Source organism: Sminthopsis crassicaudata, chromosome 5 (genome assembly GCF_048593235.1).
Source record: "Sminthopsis crassicaudata isolate SCR6 chromosome 5, ASM4859323v1, whole genome shotgun sequence".
Taxonomy (NCBI): Eukaryota; Metazoa; Chordata; class Mammalia; order Dasyuromorphia; family Dasyuridae; genus Sminthopsis; species Sminthopsis crassicaudata.
Window position 1 is genome coordinate 262761360 of NC_133621.1, and position 15685 is coordinate 262777044.

Here is a 15685-nt window from a genome sequence, read left to right on the forward strand (position 1 = left end):
AATTGAACTACCTATTAAAAAAGGTTGCTAAATATTTCAGTTACTCTAGAATGTCTTCAGGGTCTGTATCATGCAGTTTAATCATAGGTGAACCTGTATTAAAATAAGATTCTTTGGAGACTTATTAAACATGAAATATAAAAGCCATCTTCACAAAAAATTCTCGTCTACAATGTTTTGTATCCAATTAGCACCTGTGTTACGTCAGACAGGTGACATAAGATCTCTGGGCTCCACTTTCCTCATCTGTAAAGAACAGATATTTGATGAGATTTCTGAAATCTCTTCCAACTCCACATCAATGATTATATGAAGTTGTTCTCACTAGTGAAAAACATAATAGCTAAAATCAAAGTTGAGTATGTGAATTTGGGGGGGGGATTTGTTTATATTTTTTTCAAATTTGTATTTTACATTTCACGATCCATTAAAGTAAGAGGCTTACTACATCTTGTCACCTTTTAAAAGGGATTTTTTTTTAGAACAAAATTACTTTATGTTTTCTATTCCTCACTTACATGTCTCTTAAATATGGGACTATATTCTGCTTCCTGTCATTTTTTTAAATAAACAAATATTTATTTAAGCTCCTACCATGTGCCAAGTATTTTCCTGAGTATGTAACAAAGACAAGAAAACCAACTCTATATATCAATCCAAAGCATTTAAAAATATTTGTTAAGAGCATGCAGAACTTGGGATCACCAGGACTTGAGTTCAAATTTCAGGTCCAGCACTGTGGGATTTTGAGAAAGTCTGTTTGATTGTCTGTAAAATGAAGAGATTAGACTATATGACTTCTAAATTTCATTCCAGCTCTAGTTTTATGATCCTAGCATCCTAAAATACTTGGTACCCTAAGCAGACACATTGTCATTACAAGATAGAGCAACAGCAACAATAGCAGCAGTAACAACAACAAAAAGTATCCCCACCCACATTTAATGAGATATAAAGTATAAACAGACAAAATGTGTATGCATTTATATGTATATATACATATGTACATGTAAAACATACACAAAACATACAATGCAGTATATATACATATATATACACTTGCACATATATGCAGTGCAATATATATACAGTGCTATACACACATATATACATATACACATTTATATACACATATATATGTACACACCTATTTACACATACACATATATACATATGTATGTATACGCATATACATACAGATAACACTGAAGATAAATAGTATTAGGAAATTTTCCCCACTAGGAATGGCACATGAGATTAGTTTTAAAGCCACACATGGATTTTAACAAGTGGTGATGAAGAGTGAGTTCAGATACTGGGATAATCTGTGCAAAAACAAGTTGGCAGAAAATTGAGCAGCCAGTTCTAGGAGTGTCAATTAAGCCAATTTGCCTAAAATGTAGAGGTAGAGACTGTGCATGTTTATGTGTGTGTCAATGGTAGGGGAGGGAATATAGGATGAAATCAGAAGATGAAGGGCCCCAAATAACAAGCTGAGGAATTTGTTCTTTTTCCAGAAGAAACCAGGAGCCATGAAAGTCTTCTGAGCAATATAGTGACATGGTCAGCACAAATGAACTCTCCTCTGCTGTAACATTTTAAAATAGTCATCAATTAATTCACTGAAAAGAGGCCTAGGGTTTGAGTTTCTATCCATGTGCAAAATGGTCATACTTGGTTAAATTTCATAGGTAGTCCTTCACATTACTTGCTAGTCATTTCTAATTCTACCCAATGACTCATAGCCTATCATGTTATTGAATCAATACCTCCTAACCTCTAAGAATAAGAAAAAAATAGAGAAAAACAAGGTCTGGGATGATGTGGAACTTTCTAAGCAGTCAGTGAAAACTAGGAAACCTAAACTCAGTAAAAATCAATCAGATATGAAGCTTAAAAATGTTAAGTAAGCTTTTGCTTCCTGAATCCAACTGTTGAGTCAATGTTGTGTTTCCTTAAGATTATTAGCATTTTTATTATGCTTTAAAAATCAGAGGAATGTTAGATATCCAGCATGTAATTTCTTTCATATGAGCTACTACTAGACACAAAATCTCAAAATTTAAGAGCTAGAGGGGTCCTCAACAGCTATCTAGTTCAACATATATGAAAAGGAATATTAATAAAAATAATAGCATTTATGTGGAACTTTAAAATGTCTAAAGTACATTAAATACTATATTAATCCTTGGAGATAAGTACTATCATTATTCTCATTCTAAAGAAACTGAAGCAGAGAGAGTTAAGGCTTATCCAGTCACCAAAGCTAGTAAGTATTTGAAGTTAGATTTAAATTCAGGTTTTCCTAACTTCATTCTGGTATTATTGCCCTCTATGCCACCTAGCAGTGAATGGTCATCCAGCCTTTACTAGAATATATCCATAGAAGAGAGACCCACCATTTCTTGAGGCAGCAAATTTCACTCTTGTACTACTCTTATTGTTCGGACTGGATTTTGTTGGCTGCCCTATCACACGTCATATCAAACTTGTGTCTACTAATGGACACTAAAATAGTGATCACTTTTTAATTAAATACATAATAAAATATATTTTATTTTTAAAAATCAGAAGAGCTATCTATTCCTGTCTATTTTGTATTTGTTAAGCTGTGGTAAAATTTTGGCCAAAACATAAATTATTTAACCCTATTGAATCTAATCTTAACAGATTCAGCCCAAAATTCAAGTCTCTTGTGGTCTTTTGGATCCTATCATTCAGTATAAAAGCTACTCACATACACACTTTGAATCATCCATAAATCTGATGAAAATCCTATACATGCCTTTATACAAATCATTGATAATAATGTTCAACAGGACAAAGTCAAGCTCAGATCCTTGGGTCCTTCCACTAGAGACATCTTGCCATTCCAACAGTTTTTTCTCTCACTTTCTCCCCCCCCTACTGTTTTCCTTCTCTTTAAAAAAATAACCTTGGACTAGATGATCTCTGAAATACTCATCTCTAGAGCAAATATCCTTTCCTGGAGATTTGTGAACTCTACTTAAACTCTACTTAAATCTCTCAAACATTCTGATTTAGTAATCTTGCCAAAAAAGGAAATGAAATTGGTCAGGTGTGACCTAACCCTATTGAAGCCTTGGCTCTTTGTAATTAGTGCTTCTCAATCTTGATATTCATCAATCATCTCCTTAGTCATCTTTCTAGATTTTTCCCAAGAATCAAAGTAACACTCATTGTTTATAGTTTGAAGACTGCTTTCTTCCCTTTTGTGAAACTTAGGAGAACTTCAGCCCTTCTCCAATCTTGTTGCTCCATCTCCTATTTTCATGATCTATCAAACTGACAGTAGCTCATAAATCACACCTGCTAGTTCTTTAAGCATGTGTGGATATAGTTCATGTGGGCCAGATGACATGAATTTATCAAGGGCAGTTAAATGCTCTCATATTATCTTCTTAGTTATCTTGATTTATCAAGTATGAGTAATTTTTATTCTGACACACCAGTGCATTACTTGGCAGAGAAAATAGAAGCAAAATAAAACTGAGCAGGCTGTCAGTTATCATCATCCCGTCTATCCCAATGAAAGGTTCCATCTTTTCTTTTCTTTTCCTTTATTTCCTAATAAGGATAGGGCCTTTCTCGACAATTTCATTGCTATGGAAACTCCCAGATAAAGAATTTCCCTCTCTAAATAGAGGTCTGTGATATCTCTTTAAGTTGTTGCCTTAAAGAATTACTGAGACTACTGAGAAGGGGTCCTCCTCAAGGTCAAATATCCTATATGGATCAAATGTAGGATTTGAATCCAGATCTTCCTGGATTGATTTTAAATCAGATTTTTATTCACTGACACATTTGATTCTCAGTATGGCAAAATAAACAAACAAACAAAAACCAACACTTTTTGTAATAAGCCTTAGCATTATGACAATTCTGATGCAAATTTTAAAAATACGCTTATCTCTATTCTCCATTGCTTGACACTGATTACATCTTCTTTATATTTCTTTTTAAATCTAGGTTTGTTAGTAAGTTCTTCATGACTGCTAAAAAAACTTTATAATCATTGGCAACATTTTTTAAAAACTTTCATCTGGAAATGCTATTTACATTCATGTTAATCTACAGAAGTAGGTACATTTTGCTAAATCATGGAAGGTGCTTTGTTATCTTTAAATATAAAAGTCAATAGGACTCTCTTATCAGGTCAACAAATTAATGCCTCAATACCCCCTTAGCACCAATACCACATAGCAGGGAATCACCAACTATTTCTTTTTCTTCCTTTGACCCTTATTGACTGAACTGTTAGCTGAGAGCTTCTCTGGATCTATTACATTATTTAAGGACACATTACTTATTTATTTTTTCTCAGGACACTTAGCTCCTAAGTCTTCATGAAGATCCTCAAATTTCTGTTTAAGTCTGACAAGTCTAAGTTTTAACCTTCTGTTCTCCATTATCCTGACAAGACCTTCCTCCACCTCATAGCCCTTCATCTCTCCTCTTCCCCCCCATATTGAGCCTTGATTCTATTTACTTTAGGGACACTTCATTCTTTGGCTCAATATGAAGAATGATTGGATATTTGAGTCCTTTTATTTCTTCTAGGAAAATGATCAGTCTATACTTGGAACATATATACAGATCATTAGTTGTTTCACAAGTCATTTGATGCAAGTCACTACATAATATCTAACATTTTCTATAATGAGTGAGTTTTTAGCTTTAAAATTATAAAAAAAAGTCTGTTTGTGAATGTTTATACCCCAATTCTAACTCTAGTTAAAATGTTTACATTCAAGTGTCACTTTTCAAAAATTTGACACTCAACTTTTTTTTAATTGTTATTAAGATCAATTAAAGAGCTATAGTCACATCCACCTCTCTTTGAGACTAGAATTAATGTGGATTTTCCCTTGGCCCACCTAAAAATGGACTCCATACTTTTACCTTTTAATTATTCCACTAATTTTTTCTTCATTAACTACCATTTTCTTGACTATTACTTTCTAAATGTCCTTTTTGAATGTACTTTTTGAGTTCTTTACTTAATCCTTCACCATTTTCATATCTATAATTTCTTTTAATCATCCTTTTCGATGTTGAAATAAAATCTGAATCAGTTTTAAAATGAGATTATTCTCCTTCACATCTTCTTAATTTCTCAAAAACTGTTTCCAAATTATTCCTCCTCAGTTTCAATCTCTGTATTATTTCATCAGTTCAAACCCCTTTACATCACCTAGATAATCCTTTCCTCTTTTGAATCATCTTCCCTCTTTTCCCATTTCTTCTATAACTTTTTTTTTTCTACAGAATCCAAAAAAAAAAAAAAAAAAAAAAAAGCTAGGGAGTAATTCCTTATAGGGGAGTACATTGACACATTGACACAGGATGATCTATATCATTGAGATGTTATTTGAACAGTATTAAAAGCACCAACAGAACCTCACATATACCTTTACAATATTTAGGGAAATATATTGATCTAACTTGTGAACCTCAGCTTTTCTAAAATTAAAAAAAATAATCCTGTTTTAATCTATATAAACATAAACTAATGTTGATATTGCTTTTATTGGTAGCAAAAAACAAAAAACAAAAAACCTCAACACCTGTTCTTAATGAGACTCTATTGTCTAGTTACAAAGGAATAAATTAATGGATACTGTGGGGAAATGAATAGGTGGAATATAGTGTGGGATTAGGGTGGAGATTCCCATAATTTATTGCTTAGAGGCATAGATGTATTAAAAATCAACTCTAACTTGGGAGAAGTTGTTTGATTTTTAAGTCATTATTAAAAGACCAATGTATACACACTAATATAGGATAATTGACAATGTTTTTTTGTAACCAAGTCTATTGATCACAGAATGACAAGATTGCCATTAACTTCTGCTACCCCTTATCACAATGCCTTCATTCTTCTCTCTAATAAGGGAGTCATACTAAGTAAGCCCTCGATTAGTCTATCTGGCTGCCAGAAAATGGAAAGAACTAAGCTAACTTTAAGGTTCCCTGGGCCATGGTGCAGTAAGGGAAAAAAATAAAATAAAACATGGTACCGAGAGTCAGAGAACTTTTGTTCAAATCCCAATCATGTCACTTACTACTTATGTATCCTTGGATAACTATTTAAACCTTATTGAGCCTCATTAGCTTCATCTACAAAATGAAAGCATTGGGATAGATTACTTCTGAATCTATGATTCATAATTATTTTTGTCTAGGCAGTTCACTGTCATGTACATGCATATAAAGTAGATATCACCACCACTATCACCAACACACATACATGCATGCACACACAGGGAAGGGGAAGAGGGCACATAAGGGAATCTTTGTGGAAATATTTGACATCTTTTGGCCTTGTACCTGGGGAAAATTGGATCTGATATATTATAGTATGGTTCTTGCCATATATTATAGTTTGCTTTTCCAAAAGTTATGTCAGTAGACTGCAGGCTTAGACAGGTCCTACCAAGCTGGAAAATCCTTCACTATGGTCCCTGAGATGAATGAGTGGGCTGTCAGTCTAACTAACATCATAGAGGTTCCTTGCTAGCAAGTTGGCCCCTAGCCAGGGAATTCTTTGGCCTTGGCCATAGAGGTAAAGTTTTAATCTCCAGCACCTAATCAAATAGAAGAAATTTTGTGCCATTGTTAAGAATAAAATGGTCTTTTAAATACTATGATTTATTAATTATTTAAAAGAATGATTTATTATCTATAGAATAACTATTTGGCAATAAAACTGTGATATTTATTAAATGCTACAAATATATGTAATCCATTTCTATATAATAAGTGTTCTGTGCAGTTAAATGCAAGTTAAACACACAAGAATTGATGGTTAAAAATCTTAGGACAAATTGTTATTATTTATAATGATCATGACTTTAATGATCTTCATTAATTATAGAATCACAATATTTACAGCTGTAAGGAGAGTTAGAAATTAACTAACATCACACTCATTTTACAAATTAAGAAACAACAACCAAAATAAAACCCTACAGAGAAACAAACAACAAGAAGAAACAAAACTGAGACTTAGGCAGATGAAATAATTATCCAAGATCACAGAAGAACTAAAAAACAGAACCAGGATTTGAACATTCCAACACTTTTCACCATTCCAGTACTACTTATTTATTTCCATTGCTTCTAAAAATGCATTTAAATTAAATGTCACTATTTTATACCTACATTTATTATCATATACATTGAATTCTGCATTATTCCCAATGTCTAGTATGAGATTTATATAACTCAGATTCCATTTATAGTTTGATTTCTAGGAAGATGTGTAAATTTTTTTTTTGAAAACCAAAGTACTATGCCAGTCATTATTAATATAATAAGTTTGTAAGATCATTTAAATGTATACTAAAGTAAGTTAAAAGTATAACCATACATCTAAAGCTGGATATAACTCTCTAAGACTATCTAGCTCAAAATCTTGTTTATAAAATGAAGGAATAAAGACCCAGCAGAGTTAAGTAATTTGCCAAAACTCATAAAGAATTATTAAATATTTAAATTGGTCTATAATGTTATAACCTAGGTTTTCCCTCCATTGATGAAGATCAGAGTCTATCTATGTCTGCCTAGCCTTGAGAGTCTTATCCATGTTATTTTAAGAGTTTGGCCACAGGGAGTCTACCCTAAATGGGAGAAAAGTCTTCCTAACTTTTACCTTATATTGTAAGGATAGAATAATTGTTAGAATTGTAATACATATTTTAAGTGGTATGTCAGCAGTTATTAATAAAGTGTCAGAGGAACCCACTTAATGAACTGACAATTGACTAGCTTTTCAGCAAGTATGTCACAATTGATTTTAGAGTGATAATCCAATATTTTAAATTAGGAGAGAGATGCATATAAACATAGACGTGAATATAGGCATTTTATTTTTTTAAAAAATATTTAATAATAGCTTTTTTATTTTCAAAATACATGGAAAGATAGTTTTCAACACTCAACCTTGCAAAACCTTGTGTTCCAAATTTTTCTCCCTCTTTCCCCTCATCTCTTCCCTTAGACAGCAAGTAATTTAGTAAATGTTTAACATGTTCAATTCTTCTAAAAATATTTCCATATTTATCATGCTGCACAACACAAATCAAATATGATATATTTTAGATAATAGATTAGATTTTCAGTCAGGACCATATTTTGCTTTTTTTTTTTTTTTTTTTTTTTTTTGTAACCTGAGAGGAGCTTAATAAATGCTTAATGACAAACTGACAAAATACAAAAATAAAGACTTAGACTTTGACATAAACATACATAGCTATGGCTATAAATATGCAGAGGTACAGACATAAAGATATAAATATAGATATGAATATAAAGATGTATATTTACATATATTTTCAAAGAGTTAATGAATAATACTAAGAATCATCTTTTTAAAAATAGTATTTTGTTTAAAAATTCTTGTCTAAATGAACAAATATCTTTTACAGATGCCATTTGAAAGTCTGTTAGCTAAGAACACAAAAATGTCTATTGGCATGGTGTGGCAATCCTATCCTTTTCCCAATTATGTGTCTAGTTATTGAATGGCTGCATGTCAACAAACTTTCTCTTGCTCATCTACTTTCTGTGAGCTATAGAAGCTACCCAATTACCTCAAACAAAGGAAAAAAGGTAGGGATTTGAATAATTTACTGGAAAGGAGGGCTCTAACTTTCTCCCTTCTTCATTCTTGACTGTAACCTAAAATCTGCTTTTAGTATTCAGTCACAGAATATTTTATTGTTTCATAGTCAAAGCAAAGAATACATCTCATTGGACTAAAGAGATCTTGAAATTTACTCTTGTCCCCTTGGGGAAGATTTTTGGTCACAGAAGTAGAAAGTGGAACACTCTATCTGTCTCTCTCTCTGTCTCTCTCTGTCTCTCTCTGTCTCTCTTTCTCTCTCTCTCTCTCTCTCTCTCTCTCTCTCTCTCTCTCTCTCTCTCTCTCTCTCTCTCTCTCTCTCTCTCTCTTTTTCTCTCCTCTCTGTTTCTTTGTCTCTGTCTCTCTCAAAAACTTAGTGTGAATGGGGGAAAATGTATTTTCCACTGCTCCCCCACTTTTTTTCACATGCTGCCTTATTTGAAATACCACTCAATTGTAATTACAATAACTTTTCAGTTTATGCATTCCATTCTTAAATTATTTTGAGATTAAAATAATCAAAAATTAGTAGATTTAAAAAAAAAAAACAATTTAAAGACTTTTTAATTAAAACAAGCTATTAATTTACCATTAAGTAATTTTTAAGAATAGATAATCTGAAGAATTTAATCAATGCAGCGATATTTCAAAGAACTGAGAATATCTTCATAATTTCCCCCTTCTATACTCTTGACCTAATATGACTGAAGCAGGAGGGGGGGGGGGGGGAAAGGAGAGGCTTGGCTGCTTGTATTAAATGGTAGCTCTGTTTCTAAATCTATTGAATTCTTTGTCTCCCTTTAGGCTTTGGATGATATTAAGTATCAAACCTCACTGATAGTTTATGAAACATTAGCTTCTTTGTGTTAAGAACTAAGCTCACCTTGCACATGGCTAATAAAATAGCCTTTATGTTCTTACCATATTCTATAAAGTACCAGCCTTTCTAGTTTTGTGTTAATTATGATTTGCTTCCAAAAATCCAGTCCTTCATTCCTAAATTTGGAAGGTTCACTTACTTCACTATGTTTTTTTCAGTAAAGTCATATATTCTATTCAGAATATTTAGGTTTTTTTTTTTAATACTAAGTGAAATGTATTTCAAACTCTTCTAAAGAAAACAAAAGTGAAAAAAAGTTAGAAAACACAAAAGTCTAAAATGTGTGGATTGAAATCTCAAATACCACATATACTATTCTTATCCTTCTCCTTCTTCCCCTTTTTCTCACTATCCCCTCTCCTTCCCTCCCTCTATTTTTCATTGCCCCTCCTTTCTTCTCTCCTTCTGATAATGAAACAATTATGTCTGAACTCTCCTTTCAATTTACTTTTTTTAACATAGATATCTTGGTGCACATTATTTCATGTCACCTAAAGACTTAATACAATAACGTATGCAATGAATTTGCTAGCCTCATTTAATTATATATGATCACATTTTGTTTGTTTTGGGGGTTGTTGTTTTCATTTTGGCAAAGATACTAGAATGGTTTGTCATTTCCTCTGCAAATCATTTTACAGAAGAGGAAATGGTGGCAAAAAGAGTTAAATAACTTGTCCAGAGTTAAAAACTATTAAGTGTCTGAGGCTATATTTGAACTCAGGAAGATGAGTCTTCCTAATTTCAGACCTGGCACTAGATCCATTGCGCCACCTAGCTGCCCTGAAGAAAATTTAGACTCAGTAAAAATAGAAAAAACCTATCTTAAATATGGTATGTATGCACTCATTAGCATTAAGAATATGGAACAGAGTCCATCATTTGCTATTGTTATTCTGTAAATTATACTATTATTAATTAGCTAACCCAAATCAATTATTGTATAACTAATCTATTTTTGGTTCAAATTTATATATCATAAGAAAGAGGGTATTTCCTTTTTTTCCTCCCCAAGCAAACTTCTTTTTAGATAGTCTTTGCTTTCTATCTGCACAACAAAACTTGTTCACAAAAAAAAAAAAAAAAAAAAAAAAAAACCACAGAAACCTAGGAAAATTCAACAGATGAACTCAATCAGGTCCATCTCATCAGAAGTTTCCCCTCTACAGGCTATAAAAGTAATTTATTATAATCCTAACAGTTCAGGAAAGAGAAAGGTCATTAATGGTAGATAACCGCACTCTGCCTATGTGGTATATTCGCCATTTTCTGTTAGAAATGTTATAATATTCACTTCTTCAAAATATCCCAGACATGCTGTGGTTCTACTACTCTAAAATAAATCATACATAAAAAGTCTTCAAAGGAAAACAATCCTTTACATTAGTATAGCAAATATCTTTGCATTGCTAATGTCCCACCTTTGCCAGTAATGCTATATTCCTGACAAAGCATCTCTATCAGGAGGGGCATTCCAATTTCTCAAAGAAACATTCCAAAATGAAATCCTCCTATTCTGAAGTAGATTTTTAAAACCTTTTCATCATTGCTATGCATTGGAAATTTCATGTTTAAAGAGCTTTGAGGACTTTCTTCAAAGGAAGCAGGTCCATATGCCTACAAAGTAGTTGGTCTAGGATTAGCACTGACATAATAAGAATGGAGAATGAACCTCAGTGAATAAGTCTTATTGAGGGATATATAGAAATACTTTCTAAACTACTAAATTTGAAATTAGTGAACTATTCTACAAATAACTACAATGTAATTTAATGGCACAATATAAATTCTAAAAGTTTCAAATTCCTACTGACCAATATTACTTTGTAAAACAAATGGTGATTTTTCCTTTATATGGGTTCTTTGTACACATTACCATGATTAACACATTAATTAAGAGAATAACCATTAATAAGATTAAAACATGTTCAAAGGGCTTCATTGCTTTGGTTAATGAATAGATAAAGATTTGTTTAAGTACTAGGAAACTCACATTCAAGTTAAACTATGGTGGAGACACAGCTGAAGGTCTTTTTTTTTCCTTTTTTTTTTTTTAGGGATGTGTTTTGTTTAAAGGCATTTTGGTTAACTAAAAGAACAGTAGAGTTAGAATCAGAGGACAGAATCATTCAAAGAACCACATTTTCCAGTTTGGAAATCAAAGGCTGGAAATCTGCATTAACATTTTATCAGTCTATAATTCCATAGAGACACTTAAAAATAATTACACTATTTCCTATCATGTAATTGTATGCTTTCTAAATTTACACTAAGTAAATGGTGACATGTAGAAGCAGGTAAGATTGGAAGAAAAGTAGTGGAAAAGTGCCCATGCCAAAGTAAATACTTTCAAAAAATAAAACCTGTATCTAAAATTATCCTGAGATCTTTTTCTAGCTTAAAAAAGTGAACATCTAAGAGAAAACCCTTTAATAGATACTGATACAAGCATTCCAGCTCAAAATATACACACACCCATTTTTTAAACTGGATTTCCACCTTTTGCATAATGGACTGGAAATAGCAGAGCAAATCAAAGGTAAGGGAGAGGAAAGAACAAGATATTCAGACAACTGGTTCTCATCATCCACATAAAGACTTCTAAAGACTTAAAGATTCAGTCCATACAAGTAAAACTCATCTCAATCTACATGTTCCATTAGGAACTCCCCTCTCCTCCAGTTTTTGGACAGTCTCATTAAGTCCTTTAAAAAGTTTTACAATAAATTTTAGAAAGCAATAGTATATATAAAGATCTTTATACAAATTCTGTACTGTATTTACATCAAAATTCCGACAGGAGAAAGACCCAATTTAGATTTTTGTCTGGGCAAAATTTATCTCAACATATTTGGGAACATAAATGAGTAGATTTCAGGTTTCCTCATTAAAATGGGATGTAGGTGAAAGGATGAGAGAAGGAAGACAAAGCATGCTGAATAGGCAAATGGGTAAGGAGGAAAAAAGGGCAAAGTGGGAAATGATATTCCTTTCTCTAGTGTTTCTTACACTAATGTCTAGTCTCCCTTGATCAAAATATGCTAGCAACAATCTCTGCAGATTGTAAGTGTTGAGTAAGCCCTTATTGGCTAAAGGTTTTTTTGGTTTCCCAGAAGCTTTTCTGTCAAGAAAGCCAAACTGGGGGGGAGGAGGGAGAGAGCAGTGGAAAGGGTGGTGTAGAACAGACAGAGGAGACACACAGAGAGACAGAAACAGAGACAGAGACACAATGACACAGAGAGAAAGACACAGACACAAAGAGTTGAAGTAGGATATTTAAAAAATTAGTACATACACACAAATGCTTTACCTGTTTTTATGCCGAGTCTTTAACAAGTTTCTTCCAAAAGGAGCCATGATTTCTGGAGCAGTTTAATAACATCAACAATTCCAAGGGAAACTGTGGTTCTGTCTGTCTGTCTAGAGGTTTTGGAGTTTGTGTGTGTGTGTGTGTGTCTGGGAGGATATAGAGATCTCCTTCTTCTCCCCTCCTTCTCAAATCTTGCTGGGTTGATTCAGCTTCTTAATAGCCCAGCCAGGAGAGTTGCTCAAAGTTGTGCAATTGGCAGCTTAACTTTGATCAGCTAGTTTGCTTGTTGTTGCTGTTGCTCCTTTGGAGTCCTGCCCAGCTTCAGTCTCGAGGAAGGCATTTATAAGCAGGAAAAGAAAAAAAGGGATGGGGAGTGGGGGTGGAGGGAAGCCCTTCTATTGTGTTTTTAAGTTATTTGCAGACTTACTCAACATTAAGACCTGCCAACCTCATGGGAACAGTAATGGGCATGGAATGGAGACTTCCCTGAAGACAGAAACTTTCTCTTTTCTCCCTTTATTCCCAATTGCACCCTCCCCCACCCCACCAATTGAACTGAACACACATAAAAGGATTAAAAAGAATTCCCCCTGTTATGACTCCCCTTCCTCCCCCCCACCATCTTAACCCAAGCCTATGAAAAGTAATCTGATCTTGTTCAGCAGATCTGATGAGTGCTGGGAAAAACACCCTTTGCCTACTGTTTCTGGTTTCTAACAGTAATCTTCCTGCCAGGAGGTAGGGGCTTTTTAAAGATGTTGGCCAAATAGTAGTAGCAGGAGGGAGGCGGTAAGGGAAACTATGGGATCATATCTAGCTGGAGTCAAGGTTCCCTTTTCCTTTTAGAAGGAAATATCTTTGAGTGGATCTTGTGTTCCAAAGCCATTAGTGTCTGTCTGACCTGTTTTTAGGTATTTATAGAGAGATTGTGGTTGGAAGGGCAGAATGAAAGAGTTCGGTAGAGTGGAAGAAAGAAGATACTTGGGGGTAATGGACAACTGGGTACAAGCCTTCAAGGGCTCACAACTGGGATATCTGCTATCTGGAGTTTAAGGCTGGCTTTAAGACTTGGGTAGCCAAGCAAAGCTTATCCTCAGGATTGTTTTCCTCAGGATTGTTTTTATTTGGCAAGAAGGTAGTAATGTGTCTTCAGTTTCTGTTGGACACCTGACTTAGAATTTTCTCTCAGATCAGTTCCTGTTCTCCCCCATTTTCTGCATGCCTCCACCCAGCTCATATATCAACAAGAGATGGGGGTAAAAAATACTGGCTCTCAACACAGCTATGGGTTCAAATTTTTCATCCATTGCTTCCTGAGTAACTTGTAAGAAATCCCTTAATTGTTCTAAGATTTAGTTTTCCCTTATTGTAAAAGAAAGAATTTAGCTCAGCAAGCCTACAGGTACTTTCTAATTCTGGGCTTATGATTTTCTAAATTGAAATGGGAAGTAAGAAAGAAAATACTTTGGATGTATTTGAAGTGATTGAGGAAATGAGATAGATATTAGAAGGAGGGGCTTTCATGCTATTTCTTGTAAAGCCTGAGGCTAGAATACTGTAAAAATAATGATTGGATAGTAGCATCTGTTGGATAGGTGTGAAGTGGATATGCAGGGAATTGGGAACTGAAGCTAATCTGGAAACAAAATTGTCTAAATTAGGTATTCAACTGAATTTTCTTAATTAGGGTCTTTTTTTTTTTTTTTTTTTTTTTTTTTTTTTTTTTTTTTACTCCATTCAGGAATATATCCTACCTTCCCTTCCCTTTTTCCCCAGCCCCCACTTCTGATCTCCAAGCATCCATTTCAAATAGGCAGGATTTTGAAGTGAGTAATCAGATATGAATCATCCCAATGCTGGGGGCTTTAGGAAACCCAGTTTACTCTCTTGGCCCTTCTTTTCCCTTGGAATAGTGACAAAGAAATTGCTTTAAACTGCAATCTCACATTTCTCCTATGCTCTGTACGTGCTGAGCTTTGCATGATGCTGCAGCAGCACCGGGAAAAACATTTTCTCGCTTTTCTCTTGAAAATGCTAAATAGTCAAGATTTCATAGGGACTCTTTATGAAGAACATTTTTTTCCCTTCCAGCTAACAAAAGCTTTTCACTAAGATGGAAATTAAATTAATTGTATTTTTTTCTTCCCTCTTTTGACTAAGGTACTGGAAGTTGGTCCAGATGCAGAATATTGCTATGCTATGCCCTGTATTATAATAATTTTCAGATATTTCTCTTAACTAAAAGACCCTGAAGAGATGCTGATTGCTAACTACTTTATATTTTATATGTGTCAGTAACCATATGTACCACAAAAAAAATAAGAACATTAAAATTGCAAAGGACTAATGATTTTGTTAAAATAATATTGTGTATTATGTATACCAAATTTATAATTTGCTTACATACAATCACCTTGGACTTATCAATATATATTGTTATCACTATTATATCATATGAAAGTTTAAGAGTTATTTCCATGTATGCATAGTTAAAGTTGGCAGCAGAATTTGAACCCAGATTTCCTAACTGCAAGTTTAGCAGCATTAGGCCACAGTGTTTCTACATTTTGTGTGTACATATATACATCAATATTATGGCTAGGAATATAAAGCATTACAAATATGCTTACATGCATAGAGAGACAGAGGACTCTACTTTGAATCCTACCTGGAATAGCTCACTAGCTATATAATGTTAAACATGTCAGTTTTCCCTGAACTTCAGTTTATCTATCAAAACAGACAGGGATAGTGAGTAAAATAGACTCTGAGGCCCTGAAATTCTTTCTTAGTCCTGAAGTCATGATGCTGTTTCTATTTTTTTTTTTTGTCACCTAGATTAGACTGT

The 15685-nt window shown here is 33.5% G+C and overlaps 2 protein-coding genes across 2 annotated transcripts in view; one reads left to right on the plus strand and one right to left on the minus strand.

Annotated features, from left to right (window-relative positions):
- RASSF9 (Ras association domain family member 9) overlaps window positions 1–13194 on the minus strand; it is a 44307-nt gene extending 31113 nt beyond the window's left edge. Inside the window, exon 1 of the mRNA XM_074270910.1 lies at window positions 12838–13194. Within this exon, the coding sequence (XP_074127011.1) occupies window positions 12838–12884 (47 nt within the window). The 5' untranslated portion in view covers window positions 12885–13194. The remainder of the gene's footprint in view (window positions 1–12837) is intronic.
- Window positions 1–15685, plus strand: part of NTS (neurotensin) — a 90860-nt gene that overhangs the window by 3161 nt on the left and 72014 nt on the right. The gene's annotated exons all lie outside the window — the stretch shown is intronic.